Source organism: Pezoporus occidentalis, unplaced genomic scaffold, assembly GCF_034315485.1.
Source record: "Pezoporus occidentalis ecotype Australia unplaced genomic scaffold, CSIRO_AGI_Poc_V1 ctg105, whole genome shotgun sequence".
NCBI classification, from domain to species: domain Eukaryota; kingdom Metazoa; phylum Chordata; class Aves; order Psittaciformes; family Psittacidae; genus Pezoporus; species Pezoporus occidentalis.
Window position 1 is genome coordinate 137,309 of NW_026912832.1, and position 27,652 is coordinate 164,960.

General features: G+C 40.2%; 1 protein-coding gene across 6 annotated transcripts in view; it reads left to right on the forward strand.

The window, feature by feature from the left end:
• MYO16 (myosin XVI) overlaps nucleotides 1-27,652 on the forward strand; it is a 386,124-nt gene that overhangs the window by 91,872 nt on the left and 266,600 nt on the right. For 5 of the 6 annotated variants that reach the window (XM_062619194.1, XM_062619175.1, XM_062619216.1 and 2 more), the window contains one exon: nucleotides 22,816-23,076. In XM_062619194.1, coding sequence (XP_062475178.1) covers nucleotides 22,854-23,076 — 223 coding nt within the window. In that variant the 5' untranslated portion in view covers nucleotides 22,816-22,853. Of the gene's footprint in view, nucleotides 1-5,044; nucleotides 5,120-22,815; nucleotides 23,077-27,652 lie in introns of those variants that run through there. The other variant, XM_062619184.1, reaches the window with a different exon arrangement.

The window sequence follows — 27,652 nt, forward strand, 5'->3', positions numbered from 1 at the left end:
CATCTTGTCACTGCTAGTGCCCATCTCCTTTTAGCAGCCAGGTATCTCTGCCAAGAGCTTTCCTTGTCTGTGCTTAGTAGCTCCTCCTTGTCAGACAACTAGTGCATGTCATTTAGAAGAGAGAACAGTGGTACATAGGAGAATACCACATTATCTGCCAGCTGCTGGGTACCATTTTATTTCAGTGATTTGTGTGACAGACTGTACAAGTGAATGTAATTTTGCAAATTAGGCAGCACCTTGCTGCTGTCTTCTCTCCCTTGTATATCTAGTTATGACATAAATAGCATCGTTTACATGTTATGGCTGTGCTTTTCCAACTGTGCTCTGGACTTCCTCTGAGTGATCTGCAGAGTTAACTAAGAAAAATAGTACTTCAATCAGGAGGCTTATATTCTTTACTCTAGAGTCTGATTTCTGCTGCAAATGCCGTAGAGGTGCATAAATGCAAACAGAATTAAAACCTTGCTAAGGAGTTATAGTCATGCCAGCTGCAAGTCTGAGCCAAATAAATTTATCCATATATTAGGATCATCAAATCTGAACATCAGAGTCTACCTCCATTCTTTCTGGATTATCTCCATTTCTGATTCCTTTATCTCCTTTGTATGAATTATGAAACACTGAATTGTGCTTTGTTAGAGAGCAATGCTTACAGAGATCTGGGATTGAAATACTAATTAGGTGTTTATTGGTGAATTTAATTCAGGATTTGAAACAATATGAAAGAAATACAATGTTCTCTCCAGCATCTAGCCCTTGTTACCTTCAGCATCTGAATACATGGGAAGGATTGTTCACGAAGAAAATTAATTAAGGCAGGAGATGCACTGAAAGATTTAAATTTTGGTATATCCCTTTTTGATATCTTGTCATCTGTACTGATTTATTCCCTCTTTGCTCCCTCCTAACCATAGTAATAAAAAAAGGTCCTTATATGATGGGGGTCTTTCCTTACACTAAAAAAACTCAGTCTTGACTTTAGTCTGCAATGCCAGAGACTTTAATCATACACGTCTTGAAGGGCCAAAGCCAGCAGTAACGTGCTTGCAGATGTCATCTTGAGTATTTTTCACACTAATTCACAGATTTTAAATAAAATTACTGTAATATTTATGAATGAAATAAGAGTAAATTCTATGGATTATTATGATTTCCATTTTATTTAATTTTATCCCATTTTTCTGTAGCTTGCCATTTCATTGGATTTTTTTTTTTTTTTTTAATAAGATTATTAACCACTAGAGCTCTCAGCATAGTTGGATGAGTGTTTCACCCATGGTAGTGTCTATCCCTTTTCAACAGGCATTAGTATGTTGTAGGATACTTTGGAGGAAAGAAAAATACCATCCTAAACCCTTGTTTAGCAGATTAAATTCAGTCTATGTCCTTTTCCCGAGGGATTCAGCCCTTCTCACATCATCCAGTCTTCTGAGGCTCCAGACGTGCTAAAGCGATTGCTCTACCTGAACCTCGTACAGCTTGGAAAGGTGTCGGGGGATACATTAGTTTTAGTTTACAGAGGATGGGGACTTGAACTTGATTCTCCCATGGATGCAGGGGCAATACTGTGGGTGAAACATCACAGTATCACAGTATCACAGTATGCTAGAGATTGGAAGGGACCTCGAAAGATCATCTAGTCCAATCCGCCTGCCGGAGCAGGAACACCTAGATAATGTTACACAGGAATGTGTCCAGGCGGGCTTTGAATGTCTCCATGGAAGGAGACTCCACAACCTCCCTGGGCAGCCTGTTCCAGTGTTCCGTCACCCTCACTAAGAAGAAGTTTCTTCTCAAGTTTAAGTGGAACCTCTTGTGTTGCAGTTTGTACCCATTACCCCTTGTCCTATCATTGTTTGCCACTGAGTAGAGCCTGGCTCCATCCTCGTGACGCTCCCCCTTTATATATTTATATACACTAATAAGGGCACCCCTCAGTCTCCTCTTCTCCAAACTAGAGAGACCCAGCTCCCTCAGTCTTTCCTCATAAGGGAGATGCTCCACTCCCTTAATCATCTTTGTTGCCCTGCGCTGGACTCTCTCCAGCAGCTCCCTGTCCTTCTTGAACTGAGGGGCCCAGAACTGGACACAATATTCCAGATGGGGTCTCACCAGGGCAGAGTAGAGGGGAAGGAGGACCTCTCTCGACCTACTAACCACCCCCCTTCTAATACACCCCAGGATGCCATTGGCTTTCTTGGCCACAAGGGCACAGTGTTGGCTCATGGTCATCCTGTCGTCCACTAGGACCCCCAGGTCCCTCTCCCCTACACTGCTCTCTAACAGGTTGTTCCCCAACCTATACTGGAACCTGGGGTTGTTCCTGCCCAGATGCAGGACTCTACACTTTCCCTTGTTGTATTTCATCAAGTTATTCCCTGCCCAACTCTCCAGCCTGTCCAGGTCTCGCTGGATGGCAGCACAGCCTTCTGGCGTGTCAGCCACTCCTCCCAGCTTAGTGTCATCAGCAAACTTGCTGATAGTACACTCAATTCCCTCATCATTGATGAATATATTAAATAATACTGGTCCCAGTACTGACCCTTGAGGCACTCCACTAGTTACAGGCCTCCAACTAGACTCAGCCCCATAAACTACAACTCTCTGGATTCTCTCCTTCAGCCAGTTCACAGTCCACCTCACTACCTGATCATCCAGACCACACTTCCTCAATTTAGCCGTGAGGATGCTGTGGGAGACTGTGTCAAATGCTTTGCTGAAGTCAAGGTAGACCACATCCACCGCTCTGCCATCATCCATCCAACGTGTTATTTCCTCATAAAAGGCTAAGAGATTGGTCAAGCATGATTTCCCCTTGGTGAAGCCATGTTGACTGCCCCTCATAACCCTCTTATCCTTGATATGCCTTAAGATGGCACCAAGGATAAGGTGTTCCATCACTTTCCCAGGGATGGAGGTGAGGCTGACCGGTCTATAGTTACCCGGGTCCTCCTTCTTGCCCTTTTTGAAGACTGGAGTGACATTTGCTTTCCTCCAGTCCTCAGGCACCTCTCCCGTTTCCCAAGACTTGGTAAAGATAATGGAGAGTGGTCTAGCAATGACTTCCGCCAGTTCCCTCAGCACCCGCGGGTGCATCCCATCTGGACCCATGGATTTATGGATGTCCAGATTGCTCAACTGGCCTCTAACCCATTCTTCTTCGACTAAGGCAAACCGCTCCATTGACCTGACTTCATCTAAGGTCTCAGGGGTACAGGGCTCTTCAGGACTGCCTGCAGCAGAGTAGACAGAGACAAAGAAGGCATTCAGTAACTCTGCCATCTCTGTATCTTCTGTCACCAGGGCACCCATCCCGTTCATCAGTGGGCCTACATTGCCTCTGGTGTTAGTTTTATCGGCCATGTATTTGAAAAAGCTCTTTTTGCTGTCCTCGACCCTTCTCACCAGGTTTAATTCTAAGGAGGCCTTAGTCATCCTAGCTGCCTTCCTACATCCTCTAGCAGCAGCCTTATATTCCTCCCAAGTGGCCAGCCCCTCCTTCCATGACCTGTAAACTCTCCTCTTCCACTTGAGCATACCCAGCAATTCCCTATTTAGCCACACAGGTCTCCTGGCCCTCTTCCTTGACTTCCTACGTGTCGGGATGCTCCGATCTTGAGCTCGGAAAAAGCAATCCTTGAATGCCAACCAACTATCTTGGGCCCCTTTACCTTCAAGCAGCCTTGCCCATGGGATTTCCCCTAGGAATTGCTTGAAAAGGCCAAAGTTTGCCCTGCTAAAGTCCAGGGTTGCAATTCTACTTGGTATTCTCCTAGTCCTACCACACAAGATCCTGAGCTCCACCATCTCGTGGTCGCTGCAACCAAGGCAGCCCTCAACCCTTACTTCTTCGACCAGATCCTCCTTGTTAGTGAGGATGAGATCCAGCAGCGCTCCTCTCCTGGTTGGCTCATCCACCATTTGCAGGAGGAAGTTATCATCCATACACTGGAGGAACCTCCTGGACTGCGGCTGGGTTGCCGAGTGGTCCTTCCAGCAAACATCAGGGAAATGAAAATCCCCCACGATGACCACAGCCTGTGACTGTGAGGCCGCTCTCAGCTGCCTGTAGAAGGCCTCGTCAACTTCCTCACCCTGATCTGGTGGTCTGTAACAGACACCCACAACAGTATCCCCCCTGCCTGCCTGCCCCTTAATTCTCACCCACAGACTCTCAACTCGCTCGTCATCTGTCCCTGGACAGAACTCGGTGCATTGTAGTTCCTCCCACACATAAAGAGCAACCCCACCACCTCAGCTGGCTGGCCTGTCTTTCCTGAAAAGGACATAGCCCTCCATGACTATATTCCCATCATGTGAGCTGTCCCACCACGTCTGTGTAATTGCCACCAGATCACAGTCTCCTGACTTAACACAGGTTTCCAACTCCTCCTGCTTATTTCCCATGCTGCGCGCATTGGTGTACAGACATTCCAGGGAGCGAGCTGAGCACACCGATTTCACCCTAGGATTATAGGAGGCCTCCCTGTCTTCATTAATTCTGGAGCGCTGCCCCACTGGGGCAAGCCCAGCTACAACCCCATCCCCCTTCGAATCTAGTTTAAAGCTCTCCAAATGAGCCCTGCTAATTCGTGCCCCAGCATCCTTTTGCCTCTGTGAGACAAACCTTACTCACTTGTCATTGTCCAGACTGGTGCCCTATAAAACCAGCTGTTATCAAAGAATCCAAAGCCCTGCCTGTAGCACCAGTCTCGAAGCCAATTGTTTATGAACTGAATCTTCCCATTCCTTCCCACATCATCAGTGGAAGATGGAAGGAGTGAGGAGAAGATCAGCGATACTTTCGTGTCAGCTTTTGTATTGTGAGACAGCCTGTGAAAATTTCATCTGTATTTCAGCACAGTGAGTTGCTGTAGATTACATTGAAGAAGAAGAGAAGAAGAGCCTGATAAGAAAAACCGGAGACCCCTACTTGGTCTGCAGTACAGGAATCTTTGGCGTCTATGGCAGTGTGTGTTTATGATGTCCCATGTAACAGTGGCACATAGCTGCTCTGTCACACAGGACAGTTAGTAATGACAGGACTAGCAAAGTCTTCAAAGTGTTTTCTGCTTTACATGAACAGGATTTCTTTTATTCCAGAATTGAGCAGGAGGTAGTATTCATTTATTTAGTTCATTTTATGGTGTTCCAGAGAATTCTTATATCCTCTTGGACATGCCTCCTGCCTTAAGGCGCAACAAAGTAAAAGTTATTCAGGTGGTAGGAGGAGAGATGTAAATAGAAGCAGGATATCTGTGCCAGTTGTTATTCAACAGCCATCCCTTTAGTTTAAGTTCGTATTTCATAATGGTGTCAGCTAACTCTTCGTGTCATGATTTATTTCTGCAATAAGAGAGCTAAGTACAACATGGCTGTAGGGAAAACTTCTTTTTCCTTGTGTGTTCTTGTGACTCTTTGAACTATGGCATGAGGTTAAAAGATTATTACTGACATGAGATGCCCAGCATGACTGAGAGACACTGCCTGTTGAAAATGAGGCTGTGAGGAAAAAGCAGGAATCATCTTTCCTGGGAGTCCAGAAAGAGAAAAGAAGCATCTATGTGTGATGAGCCACTGCTTGGGAGTTTTTAGATCCTGTGAAAATCCATAAAGCAGTTCTGGGGGAATAAATAGATTTTTGAGGAAAGGTGTTTGTTTGAGAAGCTTATACCATAAAATACAGAAAAAGAATGCTAATACAGTGCACAGTATTTCTTATTCCATTTTACAGACTGAATCTGATGTATCAGTAATATATAATGCAGACTTTAAAAAGAAATTAGTATGATTATTCAGATGTTATGAAGAATATCTAAAAAATTAGGCAAAACTGCTTTTTAATTCTGCAGTCAAAACCAAATGGCTTTTATCTTACCAACCTTGATACAAGTAGAGACACTGATAAAACATTTTTGATTCTGTTAAACTTTTTATGTCATAGAGTCATAGAATAGTTATGATTGGAAAGGACCTTAAGATCATTTAGTTCCAACCCTCCTGCCATGGGCAGGGACATCTTACACTAAACCATGTTACCCAAGGCTCTGTCCAACCTGGCCTTGAATACCGCCAGGGATGGAGCATTCACAGCTTCCTTGGACAACCCATTCCAGTGCCTCACCACCCTCACAGGAAAGAACTTCTTCCTTATATCCAATCTAAACTTCCCCTGTATAAGTTTAAACCCATTACCCCTTGTCCTATCACTACAGTCTCTAATGAAGAGTCCCTCTCCAGCATCCTTGTAGGCCCCCTTCAGATACTGGAAGGCTGCTAGGAGGTCTCCATGCAGCCTTCTCTTCTCCAGGCTGAACAGCCCCAGCTTTCTCATCCTGTCTTCATATGGGAGGTGCTCCAGTCCCCTGATCATCCTGGTGGCCCTCCTCTGGACTTGTTCCAACAGTTCCATGTCCTTTTTATGTTGAGGACACCAGAACTGCACACAATACTCCAGGTGAGGTCTCACAAGAGCAAAGGGGCAGGATCACCTCCTTTGACCTGCTGGTCGCACTCCTTCTGATGCAACCCAGGATACGGTTGGCTTTCTGGGCTACAAGCGCACACTGAAGCCGGCTCATGTTCATTTTCTCATCAACCAACACCCCCAAGTCCTTCTCCGCAGGGCTGCTCTGAATCTCTTCTCTGCCCAACCTGGGATTGCTCTGACCCAGGTGTACACCTTGCACTTGGCATGGTTAAACTTCATGAGGTTGGCATCAGCCCACCTCACAAGTGTGTCGAGGTCCCTCTGGATGTCATTACAGTATCACAGTATCACAGTATGCTGGAGATTGGAAGGGACCTCAAAAGATCATCTAGTCCAATCCCCCTGCCAGAGCAGGAACACCTAGATAACGTTACACAGGAATGTGTCCAGGCGGGCTTTGAATGTCTCCAGGGAAGGAGACTCCACAACCTCCCTGGGCAGCCTGTTCCAGTGTTCCGTCACCCTCACTGAGAAGAAGTTCCTTCTCAAGTTTAAGTGGAACCTCTTGTGTTCCAGTTTGCACCCATTACCCCTTGTCCTATCATTGTTTGCCACTGAGTAGAGCCTGGCTCCATCCTCGTGACACTCCCCCTTTATATATTTATAGACACTTATAAGGTCACCCCTCAGTCTCCTCTTCTCTAAACTATAAAGACCCAGCTCCCTCAGTCTTTCCTCATAAGGGAGATGCTCCACTCCCTTAATCATCTTGGTTGCCCTGCGCTGGACTCTCTCCAGCAGCTCCCTGTCCTTCTTGAACTGAGGGGCCCAGAACTGGACACAATATTCCAGATGGGGTCTCACCAGGGCAGAGTAGAGGGGAAGGAGGACCTCTCTCGACCTACTAACCACCGCCCTTCTAATACATCCCAGGATGCCATTGGCTTTCTTAGCCACAAGGGCACAGTGTTGGCTCATGGTCATCCTGTCGTCCACTAGGACCCCCAGGTCCCTCTCCCCTACACTGCTCTCTAGCAGGTCGTTCCCCAACCTATACTGGAACCTGGGGTTGTTCCTGCCCAGATGCAGGACTCTACACTTTCCCTTGTTGTATTTCATCAAGTTATTCCCTGCCCAACTCTCCAGCCTGTCCAGGTCTCGCTGGATGGCAGCACAGTCCTCTGGCATGTCAGCCACTCCTCCCAGCTTAGTGTCATCAGCAAACTTGCTGATAGTACACTCAATTCCCTCATCTAAATCATTGATGAATATATTAAATAATACCGGTCCCAGTACTGACCCTTGAGGCACTCCACTAGTTACAGGCCTCCAACTACACTCAGCCCCATAGACTACAACTCTCTGGCTTCTCTCCTTCAGCCAGTTCGCAGTCCACCTCACTACCTGGTCATCCAGTCCACACTTCCTCAATTTAGCCGTGAGGATGCTGTGGGAGACTGTGTCAAAGGCTTTGCTGAAGTCAAGGTAGACCACATCCACCGCTCTGCCATCATCCATCCACCGCGTTATTTCCTCATAAAAGGCTAAGAGATTGGTCAAACATGATTTCCCCCTGGTGAAGCCATGTTGACTGCCCCTCATAACCCTCTTATCCTTGATATGCTTTAAGATGGCACCAAGGACAAGGTGTTCCATCACTTTCCCAGGGATGGAGGTGAGGCTGACCGGCCTATAGTTACCCGGGTCCTCCTTCTTGCCCTTTTTGAAGACCGGAGTGACATTTGCCTTCCTCCAGTCCTCAGGCACCTCTCCCGTTTCCCAAGACTTGGTAAAGATGATGGCGAGTGGTCTAGCAATGACTTCCGCCAGTTCCCTCAGCACCAGTCTCGTAGCCAATTGTTCATGAACTGAATCTTCCCATTCCTTCCCACATCATCAGTGGAAGATGGAAGGAGTGCGGAGAAGATCACTTGAGCCCCAGACTCTTTCACCATCCTCCCCAAGGCCCTGTAGTCATTCTTTCCCTCCAGCCTATCAACCGAACCATACAGCTTGGTATCATCAGCAAACTTGCTGAGGGCGCACTCAATCCCACTGTCCATGTCAGCGACAAAGATGTTGAACAAGACCGGTCCCAACACTGATCCCTGAGGGCCACCACTTGTTACTGGTCTCCAGCCGGACATTGAGCCACTGACTACAACTCTTTGTGTGCAGCTGTCCAGCCAGTTCTTTATCCACTGAGTGGTCCATCCATCAAATTGATGTCTCTCCAATTTAGAGACAATGTTGTGTGGGACAGTGTTGAATGTCTCTCTCTCTCGCTCGCTGCTTCACAGTATAGGTGCAGGCCAGCAGGAAAGAAAGGAAATAATTTGCAACCTGTGAATGCTAGAACTTCTGTACCAGCTATCATACTAGATTTATTTATTTTTTTTCTCCAGTTTCTGGGTTCATGTGGCAATGACAGAAACTCAATGTTAATTTTTCTTAATTTGACCTAATGTTAAACCTTGTCTAAATATAAAAATGTTAGAAATCACGATCCTGGCACTGGATGCCAAGAAAGAATTAAAAAATCCTTTAAATTAACAACTGTTTTTAGACATAGGAAGTGATATTTAGAAAAATGTATTTTGGGCTGGCAGTAGCCCAGTCACCTTTGCACTCTTGTAATACTGGTTGTGTACTAATTTGTCAAGTATGCCTCCAAGTAAATAAAACTTTCTTAGCAGTAAGAACTGACAACAATTTTCCTAACAGTAACAACTATTTAGAATTATTTTCAGTATATTATTATTATTATATTAAATTGGTATTTGGAAAAATACATTTTGAAATAACAGCAAGAGGAGCAATATTAACTTGGAAGATTGGGAGCTGTAAGATTTCCAGTGTTGTATTCAACCAAAAATAGTTTCTATTTATAATATTTTTGATGGAAATTACAGTTATCCCAAAAATAATGTTTATGTCAGCATTTTGTTTCCCACTGTAAAAGTCTGTCATGAGAGAGAAGCATCAGCGATTTTTGTGGAAAACTTTACTGTGAACTTGTAAGGAAATTGTAAAGAAATCTCTTCAGCTTCTGTTATTTGGAGTGTTTTTTTTTTTCTAATATAGGGATTCTGACAACAATAGAGAGGTCTAGCCACCCTGAAAATAAGATGAACAAGATTGTAAAGCTCAAGGTATCATATTTTCTTACCATATTGGCACAGCATGGGTGAAGCTTCAGAATTCTGATACTGTATTTTTGAGAATAGAGAGCAGCAAACAGTCCCCAAGCATCTCTATTTCCATATGTGGAAATGTAGTAATATATCCACTTTTCCACACAAAGTTTGTGAAATTTTGAGGCTAAGGAACATATTTTCGCGCCTGAAGTAACATCAGCTCCAAATAATCACAATTCCTTTTCTTTCTTTAATTTTAGACAAATTAACATGCTGCATCATGGTAAATTTTGCACAGTTCATAAGTTGTAAAATCAAAGAAAAAATATTTGTGGATAATGAAATGAATACCTGCATCAAAATTAACATGGTTATTTTGAAGCAAGTCAGATTTTAAGTTGAAGTAATTCTAATTTGTTCTCTAACAAATGGAAATAAAGTCAACACAAGCTTAGTTTGATTTGGAACAAATAAAGAGTAATCCTAATGCAAGTTTTTAATATGTCATAAAGGAGAACCACCAATTAAAAGAAGTGTGATTGTTTATTTTGAGTTATATTTTCCAGTTGTTTACTTCCAAGCAGCTGCCTTGAGTGCAAACAACAGCAAAATAAGACCTGCTAGACAAAAATCTTCAAGTTCTAATATTTTAACTGCTGCACATACCCTGAGGTAACAGTCTGTCATAACTTGCAGAAACACAATGCAATTAGTATTGCCAAATCTGTTTGCCTTTCCAGTGCTATTGTACACTGAAACGCGGCTGTCCATGACAAGTTCCCCCCATGTCTAAGGTGATTTCAGAGAGCTGGGATGTAGTCATTTTAATCTCTTTTAGGCCCATGAGAATGGTAACTGGCAAGGATTGTGGGCAGGAGGGCATAGGGCAGAGGTGAAAGAGCGTTTGGTCATTCATTACCAGTTTTTTATGCCTCTAGAATACAGATCTTCCTGAAGGATTTCCATTTGGAGGTGTGCTTTACTTTTACTTCATAGTTGATTTTAAAACAGAAAATGTTATTCTTGGGAAGAAGAAAAATGTTGAGTCTGATATCTTTGGCCATAAATCCTATTATGAATGTCCCTCTATGCAGTATGACTTTTCAGAAGAGATTGAAGTGATATTCAGAACATGTATACAGGCAACAGATCTGGGCCATAACACCTCAGGCTGGTGGAGTATTGCAGTGGTCCCATTCAGTGCAAATCCTGTTATGAAGTATGACATATAAAATATATATGGGACCTTGTGAAGACATTACAGAAAATTGAGCAATTTATTAAGGTCATATTCTGAAAGCTAATAGACTGCTTTTAAATGTTATTCTTTTACTATATAAGGAATCCAAGCTTTGTCCTGTAAAGGTTATGTGAATGTTGTCATCTAAGTTGAGGAGAAGGAAGGAGGGAGGCAGACATGTAGAAATTTCCTCTTTTTTCAGTCTTTGTGGAAAGTGTAGTGTTGTCTTCCAGTAGTTTATTGCAGGAGACTCTAGGAAAACAATATATACCTCATACGTTTATGTGAAACAAGAAGTTTTATATTCAGATTGTAGAGGAAATGAGTACCTTGCTCTTCAGGTGCTTTGTTCTGAACCCAGTTACTTGATTTTGTTAGATGCAGTGCTAATAATGTTAGTTACAGCAGTAGTATGTGTAAATCATATAGACAGTTGTGAAAAGTAAAGCTCTTAAGGCAGTCTAAATGATATACTTAATTCCTCCTAATATCCAGTGAATATATAGATTTATTGTGGTTTTGAGAGACGCTTTTTCTGTCTTATGAACAGTAATGTTGGAGCTGCGATAATTTGTTTGATTTCTGCTTTCAGGTCTTCAGCAGCTTTGAAGTATCTTTTATGTTTGTGTAGTTATTTCTCAGTGAAGGAACTTGAACTGTCATGTAGACAGGGAGTCCATCCATTGACACTGCTATTTTCAGCTTGTCAGGTGAAATGAAGCTGTTCAGTTTCTTCTTAAGACAAACGGATCTCCCCATTTTAATTTAACCTAGAAGTGATATTACTGTACATGTTCACAAGCGTTACAGTGATTCTCTGCACCCTTTTTATGTTCTGTGAGCCCATACAGCTGTGCTATAGTGTTACATGACCCCAGCTATAATGGTAGATGGTAGATTGTGAAAGATGACCTTAACAGACTGTTGTAAACTCTGCTGTCAGGACAGCTGCTCAGCTTGCTTGTGTTTCACTTATCCATGAAGCTCCAGCTCAGACTAATCAGCCATCCTTGCTAATCTAACTGTAGCTCAGGCTTACTTAGGACGTACCCAGTAATTGTACCCCCAACAGAAGGGAGAGAAGTCTTTCAGATGCCAGTGGTGTATTCTTCCCAGTTGGTTCTCCACTTTACTGGAGGGTTGTCTTTGCAGGGCCATTCAGAGGTGCCAGAGCTCAGTGAGTGAGCTGCCCTGAGTGCCAGAAACATTGAACTGCTTTTGGTGGTGCTTTTGTGTGGCTATCCATCCAGTACACCAAACAAGGAATCTTGCGGTCTTACCTGTTAATGCCATCCGTGTGTGTTATTTTTGTCTTGGTACTCTGCCTAAATTTACACTATATTAAATTCATTTTAATTGTTCCAAATTCCCTTCCTTTTTGTGCTATATAACCTTTCTTTTGCCTTTTCACCCTTCAAATTTCTGTTAACTTGTCTTTCCTTAGTCACTGCTTAGCTAAGCTATGCATGTTTAATTCTTTTCATCTTTCTTCATAAATCAGTCCCTCAGGCCCCAGAATCATTTGTGATATTTTCTTTTGAACTGCTCCAATTTGACTGTCTAGAATTGAATGCAGTATTCCAGATAAGTTGCCTTTCTGCATAAAGGAGGAGGGCCTGTTTCCAGTCCTTTTGCTATTTGAAAACTGAGATGACAATCCCTTAATGTACACTGAACAGTGACCAAAGGCCTATATATTAGCTCTGCTGCAGAATTTTTGTTAGTGCTGTACCGTAAACTAGTTTTCCATTTGCTTTTACTTTACATTAATCTCTGTAAAGTATTAGATTGCCTGTAGAACCACAGTCCACTTGGCACAGGATTTCCTTTCCTATGTGCTTGACAGTCCTTATGTTTAGGTCTGTGAACCACTGTTTCCCTTTTGGCTTTTGACTATTTGTGATGCATGATACTGAATATCCTCTTTGTCTTTTTTTTTTTTTTCAACTAACTTTGCTGCAAGAAGGCTTTTGCATATTTTGGTTTATGTATTTTTCTTTTGGGTTTTGTGTAATTCTCATCTGGTGTATGCATCATGATCCCTGGCATATTTACATCCTAAATAGTGATACCTGAGAATGTCTGTGATGAAAAAACTGCCCCAGGTTTTGAAACAACCTGGTTATTTTTTTTGTTTCTATGTTCAGACCTTAATTTATAGTAAAATGGTTGGTTGGTTCTCCTGCTGTTCCAACTTTCTCAACACCTTTGAGGTGCAATGACTGTGATTTTTGGCTTCTTCTCACTGTGCACCTGAGTGTTAATTCACCCTTCAAAGTTGTTGGTGTTTTTCATTGCTTATTGTGATCTCACTGTCTTTGCTCTGTGTAACAAACCCTTTATATTACAGTGTCATGGCATGAAGAATTTTCCACTGCATCTATTCCTAGATCACGTCCTCCCCTGCTCTCTGTCCTGTATGTGAAAGTGTGGACTAGAGATGAATGTATGACTACCTCTCCATTTACTGCCCCGTGAGGAAATAAGTCTTATCTTCACAGCTTAGTTGAAACTTCAGAAGTTTTGCATTGCAGCCAAATAGACAGCCAGGTCTGTGCAAGGACTGAAAGGAGAAATTATTTCTTTTTTAGAGCTCTTCCTTCTTGTCTCTTTTGTTGTCATTTGGCAAACCTAGATCTCCTTTGCTCTCATTGTACCTTCTGATTTTGAGCTTCTTGAGTTTTATTTGGTGTTGATGTGATTTATAGCAATTTGGATTATTAAAATATGACCACATATGCTAATGTTATTTTCTCAGGCTTTGTGAGTGACAAGCCTTAATAGGTGCTTTGTATTAATCTAAGAGATATACATTATTGCTTCTGGAAATCCTAAATAATGAGTGACATAAATACATACATCCAGAAGTGAACAAAACACTATGAGGTTTAGCTCAAACAGCCAATTTTGGTTTTCTTCTAACTGCTGTCTATATATATATTAAAAAAAAAAAAGTGTTATTTTGACTCAGATGACTGCTGCTTTCTGATTACTATAAACTTGCTCTTCAGATCTTGACATGGAGGCTTAAAACTTTTCTTAAAAAAATAAATACATGCTTTAGGAACAGTATGTTTTGGACCCACACACACATATAAGCATATTTTGCTTTGATTTTCCTAAGAAAACAGTGTCTAATTGTTACTTGTGTGTGTGCACGCATATCTTTTAATTTTATTTCCTCTCATAATTTCCTGACCCGCTACCTGATTGTTATTTAGCTTGCCGGTTCATTTTTTAACAGTTCTGACTAGCTCTCTCTATGGCAAAGGCTACAGATGGTATCTAGAGACCTCTCCCAGTAGGGTGGTTGAAACTCATCCAAATTATGTGCTCTGTGTCCTGCCCGATCTTCAGTCTATTTCAAAAGACTTTGTAGCCTCAAATATTGTTTCCTGCCTACGCCTACTCTACTACTACTTACTAGAAGAAATACGAACACCTTTGGTTTTATATTGTAAAATTCCTTTCTGCTGTGTTGGGAGTGTAGTCTCCAGTTCAGACACTGAAATTTAGAAGGCATAAAAGAAGTTAATTATGTCTTAGAGCACAACAGCATAGCATGACAATCACAGGAGGATCAGGACCATGTGCTATGCAGTCTAGATATGTTTTTTTGCTCTGCATGAACCTTCACCAAGCAAACATGATCCAGTATATAACATTTAACTGGTGAGCCAGAGATTGCTTCTTGCCCTTCTTCTATGCACTAGAATAGAGGTATCCAAAAGAAACTTTTTTAAAATTATTTTTTTAAATTTTTTTTTAATTATATTTTTGATCTTTTCTTTTCTTTTTTTTTTTTTTTTTTGGTAGGGGCATATTGGATCCCAAGTTTCATGGACCAGTTCCTCAAAAGCATTCCTTATAGTTGAGAAAAGCAGTAGGTAGTGATTTTTGGCTTATTGTCTGGACATTGGGAGTATGTGGAGATGGTACAGTACAGCCCTGAATCCACATTGAGAGTAGACTTTCATGTCCTAAAGGCTCAATTATCTTGTATATTAGAAGAGATGAATGAGTTAATGTGTTTTACTAATCGTGGATGGTATGCAGTCTTTTCAGTTAGAAACTCCAGTGCTCCAGAGCAAACAATGGTGGTTTAGTTTTGGGTTTTGATGTTTGTGGGAGAGCTTATTTGAATTATGCTGTGGTTTGTGGGAATCCAGGCTGCACCTGTCTCATCCTCCAAGGGAGTATAGGAGGATGACAGCAGTGTAGATAATATAGAGTTAGCAGCTTTACCAAAAGAAACAGTATGAAATGGAGCAGTGTCTGTTCATTTTGCTTACATTCTTGTAGTTTCTAGATGTGATACACAGATTAGGACTCTGGGATATGTACAGCTCCTCTCAGACCATTCAGACCAGTGAGTTCCCTGTGCTTCAAGGCAGGCAAAAGAAAATGATATTTTTTTTTTTTCTTTTTGTAAAAAATGGGGAGAACCCCTTATGCATGTACTTGAAACCTGTGTTTTATTACTCTGAAGGCCAATGCGTGGGTAGGCAGTTTATTATTGAATAGGCTGGCACACAGTTAATTACTTTTACCTAGAACATAAAATATCCGTATGTTACAGACTGCTACATGACATAAATCACAAATGACAATGCAGAGCCCTCTGTTATATTGAATTCATTATTATTCAGGCTCTCTTCTATCACTCTGAAGACAAGATCCCAAATTGGTAGATTCTTTGATTTAAATATAATATATTTTTAGAGAATGCTGCTGTAACTTCACTGAATTGCTGATAGATAGATAATAAAGTCTATTGGAAGGCCTGTAGAGTTGATTAATAGTGTCTGATAAGTAACTTTTCCTTGGTATCAAGCTGGAAATTGATTGCAGTTGTGACTGCTTACCAGTCTAGTCACATAGAAAGGCTCTCAAAGAGCAGCATACAGGAGTAGGGCTTTATAAGAGGATGGCTGCTTGAATGTGCTTAGGATGTCTCTTCAGTACAGAGTTGGATGTTAAACAGGAAATGAGGAAGCTTTGTGTATCCTGTCATTTAAGAGCCCCACCTTTGTAATTACACCCAAAAGAAGCTTTCTGGAGCCAGGAACAGGAGAAGCACATCAGCTCCTTTATTGAAATGTAACTTGTTCTCAGAAGACTTGGCATCAATTGAATTCTTTGCATTCTTTACAAGGTAAATAGTTTACATTTATATTGTTCCCTTATGATTATTTGCCTGTGGGGTGGGGAACCAAGAAAAAAAGAAAGGATTAGGTCCATCACTACAGTAAGCAGACCACTGCTGACCTGATGAAAATGCTTTAGCTGTTAAAATCAGGCTGAGTAGTTAGAAGCATTGCACTTCAGTTACAGCTTAATAAATGTAATGGAGATGCTGTTCAAATGGTAAGTAATTTTTCCTGTGCTGAACAAACGATTTTCAAATCTAAGTATTTTGATACAGACCTTAATGCTGCAATTTGAGATGGATTTAAATTAATCTAGTCCTTTCTATGGGTAAGAAATACTTCTTTTTGAAACTGGAAGATCAGTAGACAATACATAATAACTTGATTTCTGAAGAAGGCACCTCTAAAAAATGCATTGATCTGTGGGCCAGACACTGTAATTTCAGTTAGCCTATTGTATTTGTATCGCTGATTTCATATGGCATTCATTTCAGCTGCATAAATACTAATAAATTAATATTTGTAATGAAATATATTTAAATAATATGCATTGTTGGTAGCAGAAAATCATCATGTATAGTAAAGTAATTGCATACAACAGCAAAGCACATTATTAAAGGGTCAGGGCTCTAGTTTCTGGTCTGATTTCTGTTATCAAACTTGTGGTGTAAATTAATGCTGTCTTTGGAGCTGGATGAAGCTGCACTGATTTCACCCTCCGTGTGTCTGGGTCTGTAAGTGCCAAAGCACTTGCTGCTCACTGCATTCTTTTCCCACATATCTTTGTTAGTGCTGTGAATATGTTTAGATACCCAGCTTTGAAAGTGTTGTGTAATAGTACAGTATTTATTAAAAAGATTTTGGTTTTTGTTTTTATCTTTTTTCTTTTTTTTTTTTTTCCATTTAATGAATGCTAATCTATTTAACAGTTTGCTGAAGTTGTTGAAACCTTCAAATACTTTATCTTTCTGAAATTCAGGATGATTTCAGGCATCTTAATTAGACTGTAGGTGTTTAATTGTAGGTATGAAGAGGGACTGATACCATATGTTTAGCAAGAACAGACCAAGATTGGAGCTGAAGTGTCAGAGGACCCAGGCTAAAGACAGTGTATGTTTAGAGAGTTTTTTGCCCTTTTTCCTTTATTATGATCAAGATGCTTAAAGAGTATTGTTTAGGTAGCAGTCTCAAGTAGATACATTCTCAGAATCTTAAATTGCCATTTTTCCAGGTAATTTAAGCCTCATACGTTTTTTTTCTATGCTCTTAAAGACCGTAGTCCTTCAAATACCTAGAAGTTTAATTATTGATTGTTTAAAATATCATCAAAATCAACATGAAAGTTTACAAAACTAGAGGTAAGCATGTGTCTTGTGTTTGCAAATTTGTAGTTTTAAACATTATGCACCATAATTCCATGTCACCTTATTTGAGATGCTTGCTGCATTAGGCAGCGTCAGCAGTTTGGTTGTGTGTGTGCCTGCCTTTGATGAAGAGACAAGCGTTTTAACTTGCCATATTTTGCAAAACACACTATTCCCAGGGTCCAGGAGTACTTCTCTGACTCACAACATATATCACATGAGAAGTCAAAACACAGTACGTATGAGCACAGTTGCAAACTTTTTTGTAGTGCCTGTGTGCACATGTATATAGGCATCCAGCTTTACATTGTGGAAATGCCTCCTTGACATGTGATCCAGATTAGACAGAAGTGTAATTACCCCCAGGCAATGTGAATTATTCTCTGAAGTGTGTTTTTAGGATAACTAGACTTCCAATTTAAATGCTAGAGCAAGTGACTAAAGTGACATAAGCCATAAAGAGATGGAAGTATAAAGTTCTAACAGTGTGGTTTCTGAAGAGAGGTATGGCAAAATATTTTTACATACTGTAAAGTTACTTGGGCGCAAATCACCTGCAGGATATGGAAGAAAATGCCTGTAGTAATCACATTCTTCTTCTCTGTTTATGTCCCATCATCCTTTCCAAGCTCTTCATGTTGTTCAGGATCTAGTGCTTGTAGTGCCACAAAACAGTCCTTCTCACCTTCACAGTGAGAACCAGTGACAACTCAAAGTGAGCAGTTCCTTTTTACTCAGAAATTTCTTATACTGAAATCAAGCTCATAATTTATGTTGTAATGCAATTGGCACTATGTCCAGTTGTGAGTAAATTGCTACAATTTTATGAACAGGGTGTTTTGTAGCAATTCTTTTTCTAGTGATCCTGGGTGGACCCAGTCAGTGAAGCAGCAAGCATCCTTGAAATATTTTTTTTCCCTTTCAGTTGCAGTGGTAGTGACTTCCTTCGTCCTATGCTAGTTAATAAGTAACATGATAAAGGGATCTCTGGTTTTGATATTTCAGTGTTTCATAAGGGCTTTTATATTGTGTACTTACACAGAAGATGCAGACCTTAAAACCAGATGCATACCTACAGTTGTGTTTATTCTAGTCATTTTGGTCCAGGGCATCTCATAAAATAAATACCCTTGTAAGCTTTTTCAGTGTTTTGATGGAGACACTACTAATCGATTATCCAGTCACAGTGACCTTATCAAATCACTGTACATAACTGTAATTTATCATAGACTGAAGCAAGAACCACGTGAAATAATCTTCAAATATGATATCTTAAGTAATGAGATATAAACTCTTATGCAGATTGTTTCAGAAGGCAACCTTTTTCCCTACCCGCAAACCTTTTCTCATGTTAACACACTGCCTCCTGTGAGCATACTCAAAACTAGGTCTGGCTGAGATAGTGTTTTCTATATATCTTCTGAATGGGTCCCATACAAGGTTCTTGTATAAGTTCAATATGCTGGTTTGTGCTGGTTTTCTCATACGTGGGAAAGAAAAGGATGGACAGACCTGCTACACGTTACCCCTTAGGAGGCTTTTAACAGCTTTTCTTTCAAGCCTGGCTGTAGCTGAGTTGTCAGTCTCTATACAGCAACAGTTTACATCTGCCTAATAAAGTTGTGGATTTTAGCAGCTATTTTTTACTGGAGGTCGTCTTTACAGTTGAAGCTGTGGCTGCTTGTTGGCAGTGCTCAATTAGGACAGAGTGGTTGGCGTACTTTGAATGATACAGTTTAATCCTGAGGATTGGGCTAACAGAAACTTTGGGCAATTCAGCAGAGGAAGTGCATATTTTCATGCCTGAGACAGACTAATCCTACGCATTCTTACAGGCTGGGAACTGACTGACTTGATCTGCAGCCCTGCTGAAGAGGATGCAGGGGTTACAGTGGACACAAAGTTGAATCGGAGCCAGCCCTGCATGCTGGTTGTAAACAAGGCAAACTCCATAGTGGGCTATATTAGGAGGACTGTGGCCAATAGACTTAGGGAAGTCATTGTCTGCTTGTACTCAGGACTAGTGAAACTACACCTGCAAGTATGTGTGTAGTCTTGCCCCCCCCCCCCCCCCCCAGCATAAGATAGACATTGAGGAAGTGGAGTGGGGGCAGCAGAAGGCTACCAGGAACATCACGTAAATGACAAAGCTGAACTCTTCTTGGTAGTGACAGTAGTAACCAGGGATAAGGGCCACTGAAAAAAAAACAAGTCATTTTTGGTAGGAGGCAACAGTGGAACAGGTTACCCAGAGAACTTGGAGAATCAGTTGACAAGAGATTTTCAAGTCTCTGATAGATAAGACGTGGTTACCTGATCGGATGTCACTGATTAACCCCCTGCTCAAAGTGGCACTAAGTGATCCCCAAAATTTCCTCCAGAAGCATGTCTATAACCCTTCTGGGTTTGAGTCCGTCTCTCTTGGGGTAATAACCACGTAACTCTGCCTCTTGTGCCACTGGCAGTTCCCCATGCTCAGTAGGTCGCCACTCAGAGCAGAGATCTGCCTGGTTCTAAAACTGGGACTGAATGTTACATGCTTTAATGATTAGCATCTGAAATATTAATTCAGAGTTTGCCTTTGTCTGCATCTGTACTATGTTGTTTAATCCAGGCTTAAACAAACAAGGCTGCTGACCTGCAGCTATTGTATCTGTAGTCAGGTACAGATCTCATCTGAGATGTATCAGGTTCCAGATTTTCTGAGAGAAAAAAATCCCATCTGCAGCTCAGTGCTTCTCATCTGAGACCAGTGTCCAAGTGCATTAAGAGTCTTCAATCTGCCTGAATTGTTTGACCTTTCAAGTCTGTTGTCAGGGAACAACATCGATTTATGGCTAAGACTAGAAGAACAGCTACAATTTTCACCCTCAGTTGAGTTTTCCAGGTATAGACAGCAACTTCAGTTGTAGCCTGTCAGAGCTCAAGTATATGGCTGCTGCTTCTTCCCTTCATATAAGAGAAGGAGGGGACAGAGCTCTTGTAAAACTCTTGTACAGCTTAGCTTTATTGTCAAACATGGTGTAATGCAGCAAGTTGGTTTTCCCTCTTGAGACTGTGAGCCTGACTGACAGGCGCTATACACAGAAGTGTTGGGGTATAGTCTTACAAGCTGGAAGTACTGTGTGGGCTTAAGGGATGGGTACTGACATATCTTATACAAACCAGAACAATTCTGATAAGGAAGATTTGAAGTTTGTTCATTCCCTAGTCCTGTTGTGAGAGAAAGGAGATGCAGTCACAAACTGCCTTGGCCTGAGGAGGGTCTGAGTGTACATCTTCTATTTGATTGAATTCTCTGAACACTGGGACTGAAGTGCAGCATAAAGTTACATCTTCTGCAGCTTTACGGAGCTACCCTTTCATTTTGTTGTCTTTTCTGACATGTGCTCAGAAATGAAAGATATCATTTAAGGTCAAATGGAAAATCTTGTTACACAGAAGGAGTTGTTGGCTTTTGACATGCAAAAAGAAAGGGTTTGTGTTTTGGCTTAGTGCAAGCCAATACTTGTTTCCATTTTTTTTTAGTTTGACAACTTTTTTTTTTTTCCTAAGAAAAGAACAGAAATTATAGGGAGGGAAAGGATAGCCTATGTTGAAAGAAGTTGGCTGAATATGACATCTGGAACTGTATTTTTTGCCTGCTTCTGTCATGGGAGTTTCTCAAGAAGACACTCTGGCACTTTCTGTATAGATGTATGCTCCTCAATTTTGGGAAGTCTGGTTTGAGAACTTGGGTTCTAATCCGTAGTGAGTACAAATATAATAGAATACAATATATAATTTATAATAAAATCATGTAACAATATAATGAATAAAAAGATAATGTAATAGATATAACTTACAGAGCGATGGACATTCAGACCTAGGAGTACCACTTTCCCAATATTTTATTATGGTATTATGATACATAATAGTTTATAGAATACCATGCCTTTAAAGCAAAACAAAAACATTTAAGAAAAGAATATAGAATTCTTGGACACCCAGAACTAGTGATTTAAAAAGAAAATAATTATCTTTCAGTTCTTCAGTACAGAATGTAGATAAGAATGCCCCTTTATCCCTTGCTTTTTAATAAAAATAAATAAATATTTTTGAAGCTTTTATGCACTGTGATAATGTGAGCTTTACAAAAGACTGTCAAGTTATTAATTATGCCTTCAGAGCATGGTTTGAATGGTATTCAGTAGATTAAACATATGTTAAGCATCAAGCAGAAAAGAAAGTGGTCATTTAGTCAAGACTGCTCTGCTAGTTCCCTGAATGAGGTAGAGGTCCTTTGGCGGTATAATTACACACTTGGAATTGCACTTGCAAAATAAGTAAACAAAAGCAGGCCTAATTAAAATTGCACAGTAGTGCTTAATTTGGTATTTAGTGCCCAAGGTGACTTGAGTCTACATCCCCTTCAAGAGCTTTTCCATCGAACTAAGAGAAAAAAACCTCATCTGGACTGCTGACAGTCCTTAGAAATTACAAATTTGGGCACCTGGCTCCCACATGAAGAAAATTTAAGTATGTAGATAAAGTAGAACATGAGAATCAGAAGTGATCTGGTACCCCGTCAAAGGGTCTTAGGGCAGGTTAGTGGGTACATCATCAATTGATGTGGATTCACATCCAAGGACTCTAGCAATAAAATTATCTAACAATACACTAGTCCTCTTTTGTAAGAGAACTGTCTCCTGAAAAGCAGCTAGCAGCATGTTATGGTCGTCTTTCTCAGTGGAAAAGTGAACATATTAGAGAAAAAAGATGTTACTGCATCATCAGTAAATATACCAGATTTAACAGTAACAACAAAAGAGGAATCTAACTTCAAGGTAATGCTACTAATGTTAGGATTAACTGAATCAAAGACACATTTGTGATTGTTTTCCACATGAAGATTTCAGTATCTGACAGTTTCATCAGAAGATTGCATTTGGTTGGCTCTAAACAATGCAAAAAAAAAAGAAAGAAAAATAATCTGAATCTGAAATGACTTTGATGTTTTTAATAGATAGTTGCCTGAGTACCCAGTGCATGCTAATGAGCTCATTATAATTATGATGATTTTTCTTCTCACTGAATAACAGGAATTTTATAGCCTAAAGCAAGATGAAAATTAATAAAAAGGAAGGGTGGGCATCAGCAGTGGCATTTCCCTGCAAAATAGTCTCTTGTTTGTAACCAAATGCAAGCCACTTGAATTACATTATTTAGATATTTTGCCCATCCCACAGCTGAACTTTTGCACTTCTTTCTATTCACATTTGTTTACATGAACTGAGTTAGATTTTTAAAAAGCATCAGTGGTTTAATGAAATTAGTTATGTGTTGTTTCTAAAAACTAAATTATAATGGTATATACTTTGTAGTCAGCATTGGTCAAGTAGGAGGAGCTCACATGATAGACTTACATGTAGTTAGGACAAAAAAATTGGTGGAGGTTTCATGTCACATGCTGTTGCATGAAATAAATGTGTTCATCTTTAATTTCTTTCAGGCTGTTTCCAGCTATGTAATGTTTTTCGGTCCCATGAGATGGAAATTGAGCAGTGCTTGCTGGAGTCCCTCCCTCTCGGCCAGCGGCAGCGGCTGGTGAAGCGGATGCGCTGTGACCAAATAAAGGCATATTATGAGCGAGAAAAAGCTTTCCAGAAATGGGCGGGCTACGTGAAGAAACTGAAACATGGAAAGAATCGAGTTCATTTTAATCTTGCTGATATGATACGGGATGCAATCATACGTCATGATGATAAAGAAGGTACTCTAGTACTTTTGAACTGATACATTCTTTCTGAATAGTAAAAGTTTCAGAGGAAAAGCTCACCTGTCTTTAGGAAAAATACTATTTCATGTGATAGCAGTCACTCTTGTAATAGAATATACAGGCATGTATTGCATACACAGTTTTAGATTGTTACTGAAATGAATAAGGTGTGGAGAATAACCAGAAACCTAATGAATTTATTCTGAGGTTACTGTATGTATAAACGAATATATTTCAAAAGCAGTAAGGGCTATGATCATCATTACGAGTGGCCTCTTATAAACCTACATGAGCCATAGAAAATTAGTTTCTCAATTTTAGCCAAAATCTGGAGTAATGAATGCTACTAGTGGCACTGGCCTGGATAGAGCAATGAGACGGTGTTGACCCATAGTCACACCAGATGGTGATTTATCTTTCTGGTGGTGAAATGATGTTTGTCCTTTTGAAACGTGTACCCAGATTTTAGGGGTTCTGGTTTTATCTTCCTGGTGGTGGTTGAATTCCTGGGGCAGCTGATAGTAATCTTGCGAAAATCTGATTTATTCCTCAAAAGGAAACCAAGCCTTGCAGTGAGGATCTCTCAAGTTTTAGAAGTCCCCAAGAATCCCCATACTGTTGTGTGTGAGGGAGGTAAGAAAAGAGCTGATTCAATGCTTTTAGCAACCCCTGTGCAAACAGATTTCATGCCAGCTCTTTGTAATCACATTAACACAAAACTGTCTGAATATAGGAGGCTCTGAAATGGAGTCACATCTCACAAATGAATTGGCAAGTTTATGCTAATTTTTTATCAGTTTGATAAGGTATGTTTTTTTTTTTTACTCACTCCTGAACCTTAATTTTAATGGGCATTTGCTCTAACTGTGACTGCTTATCATTGAGGTATAGTCCTATACATTTAGATCTACCCAGGAAATGAATCAAAGACTTCATCCAGTGAGTGCCCAGGGCATCATTTATAACTAAGTTACAAATAAGCTTCACAACCTTTTCTTCTCTCTCCAGTGTGTAGAAGTACAGGGATTATAAGTGAAGATATTCTTCCTCCTTGTTCCCATAGCTCCCAACATTCTGTAAAGCCCAAGCATAGTACTAGCTGTAACTCCTAGCATGCTATAAAAGTCAGATATTTGAAAAATGAATTATGAAAAAATGTAGCTTTGTCGTGGTTTGAACAACACGCGTTTAAGCAATGTGTTTAGAAAACAAAAATTAAAAAAAAAAATTGAAACTCATCGATATAAAAGCTGCTCTCCTACTATTGTTTTTGAGTGGAACATCCAACCATGATTCTTCAGTGAATACATCTACATTAGGATTTCAGCTTAAATTAGACGTATGCTTTTGTAGTAAATATCATATCCATTTACTGTGTTTGGACTTGTTTTATGGAGCATGCAAACTAGTTTTTTTTCAGAGAGAACTGAACTGGAAGATGTGATCTGGAAGCACACCTAGTGCCTCTGAACAGTAATGGGTTTTCAATCCGTACATCCAGGCTAGACATAGGCTGACGTAACCTCTGCAACAGCTGTAGCTGGGGAAGTTGGGCTTTTGGCACTATCTGTTTCTCTTTTTTATTTATTCATATTTCAGCCATTCATTCAACATTCATCATTCACATTACACATCACTATTTCCTAATGGGTATATAAAGCCAGTAAGCTACTTGTGATAGATCCTGGTAATTGTGCAGAGTATCCTCCATCTCACTGCAACTTCACATCAGCTTTATCGGTACAACTTGAGTAAATACAGCTCTGATGTGAAAAAGATCTGAATCCTTCCCTTCACTGGGTCCTAAGGCAGAAATGACTGCGATATAAGGCTGCAGAGGGGAATGAGCACACATTTGCTCACTCTTTGAATGTCACACCATTGAATGTCACCCCCTGCTTTTGGTGAAACACCCTGGGGGACTGAGAAAAAGAGATTGTAATACTGGGTTAAGCAAACAGAGGTGGGAGACAGGTTTTAACAGCCTGTCAGCCTTCCTCTCGTCTTAAAAATCCTTGTCTGGTCTTCAGGATCTGTCTTTTACTGTACAGTGTGCTCAGTAATCAAGAGCATTCCCAAATACAGTCAGTCTGAATATAGGGAACAAAGTCAGTAATAAATATGTAAAAAATGCTTCTCCTGGAAAAGCTGAGCATTGAACAAACATTTTAAACCATAGCTCAATATAAGTTAGTAGCAAAGAAGTATCTTAACACGAATTAATAATAATAATTTAATGCCTTAGCGTAAACCCCTCTCTGCTATAAGAGATGAGTTATCCTGTGGAAAAAAATGGGGTTCAGACTGATCTAAATATTGTGTATTTTGTAATAAATGATGAAAGTGATCAAGATGAGAACTCAGCAAATCTTAAAAAATTCAGGTTTTTCTAGTCAACATTATCAGCAGCAGGGTATTTTAATGCAGTTTGAATGTCTTTAATTTTTCAGAGATAATTTACTTTTGAAACTAGACATTCTGTTTCGAATAAGATATTTGACAAGAAGTATAAAGGTGTGGTACAACATATTCAGCACTCAAATAGACTAAATTCTATTAGGTGACACATTTCCTTATGGGCAGTTAATTTTGTGAGCTTGAAGTGCAATGGCTGTAAAGAGATTAATTCCACTCAAAGTGTAATATAATTCACCTGGCTGTGAGTAAGCCTGATGCTGCTGTTCAGGATGTATGGGCAAACTGTAGTGTCCAAGAAGAGAACCGTGCTATGTGGATACTTTAAACAGCTGGATACACATAGTCAATTTTGTGATGAGACTGTAAATGTTATTGTACTGTTTTTGTGATCCTTTGGTTCAAAGTGGTTTTAATTCCTCAAGCTTCACAGCTTTCAGGATGAGGGGGTTTTGTAAAAGAAACCAAAAATCTCAAGGCTAAAATTCAGGAATTCATACAATTTTCTTCCAGTTTTACCCTTGGAATAGGGTATACAGAAACAAAATCACAAAAGAGTAGACTCATCCACAACGAACTGCCACTGGGCCATTTTCTTCCATTTTTAGATGTATGTAGGAATTGCTTGCAGATCTTGGGCTCTTAAATGCAGTTCTGTGCTTCCCACAGTCTTTAAATTGAAGCACTTCCAAAGTCAGCTTGACTGCCTTGTGCTCCTCTGAGACTGTTAAGCAGAGTCCTGTTTGCTTATGAATCCTGGAGTAGTTTTACTTGGTTTGGGGTCTGATCACAAATAAATCTGTCACATACACTGCTTAAGTAGAAACTATGAATACATTGCATGAGCTCATGGACGAACAACATAACCAGGAGTAATTATAAAAAGAGATTAAAAAGGTGGAGATGAAGACCTCTGAGAGTGATAAAGCAATGCTTACATCTGAACAGGTTTGAATGTAGCTGGCAATAATTCAACAAGAAAAAAACGTCCATTCTATAGGCGTAAAATACTGCTAGAGAGATCTTTTACAGTTCTATGAAAGGAATCCAAAAAGTGTAATATGGAAAGTGGAAAGAGGACACAACAGTAGAAGGGGATAGAAGTAGCTTCCAAAGTCAAGTTCAGGGGCTCATTTCTCATGGTGTATCATAAAAGATATAGACTGGACAGCACATTTTGAAATGGTAAGAAGCAGTGGGGTTTGGTAGGTGTGATAAATTGGATACCATGACTATCTATAAAGATAAATTTATAATGTGGCTACTGCAGACACGTTTCACACCTGAGTCTGATTGGAATTTCACTCTTACAAATTCATTGTCTTTGTTATGAATGAAGAATGCAATATGTCTTCTCCAAGATTACTATAGCAGCTGCTACGGGGCACAAAATACATCTCTGATAATGCATGCTGATAGATGTGATCATTAGTTTGCATTAAAATTTATTTTAAAATAGGCTTTTAGAAATTTTTGCCAGTAACCTGCTTTGTCTCAAGTTTAGAAATTAAATATATGCTCATCATATTTCTAAAATATAAAAGCTAGCAAAGTGCTGCATCTTTGCTTTGCTTGGAGGCATTTAAAATTATTAATTAATAATTATATTTTTTTAATTAGTGTTCCTAACTAATACTTAGTCTTATATCTGACCCAGGGAGATTGAAGAGAAAACTTTCTTTTCCTTGCAGTTTCCTGCAGTTCCTCTTTTTAAAGCTTTTTAGTGCTTTGGTGGGGCACATTCACCCACAGTACTAACAGTGAAGATTTTGAGAGATTCTGCAATATCACTCTGTGTCGTCATGTATAGAAGCAGAAGCTGGTGAATAAATGAGTGTACTGTGTTCTGATGCTGGTTTTGTATATCTCTACTGCTGGCAAGGGGATACATGTAGTTCATTTCCCTTTAAATCCTGTATAGCTTTGTTACGTGAGATGTTAAATCCCTATTAATAATGGGCAGCAGGATATTTGTCCCCCTGACATCAGTCATATAATTTTACTGCAAACTGGGAGATGTAGCCAAGCAGACTTCTGCATCGCATTTCTTGCCATTATGAAATAGGCATGCTTGCATCTACACTTTGCATGGACATGGACTCTAATAATCTTCCCTGATGCGCATGCTCTAGTATTTGCTGAGCCTGCACATCAG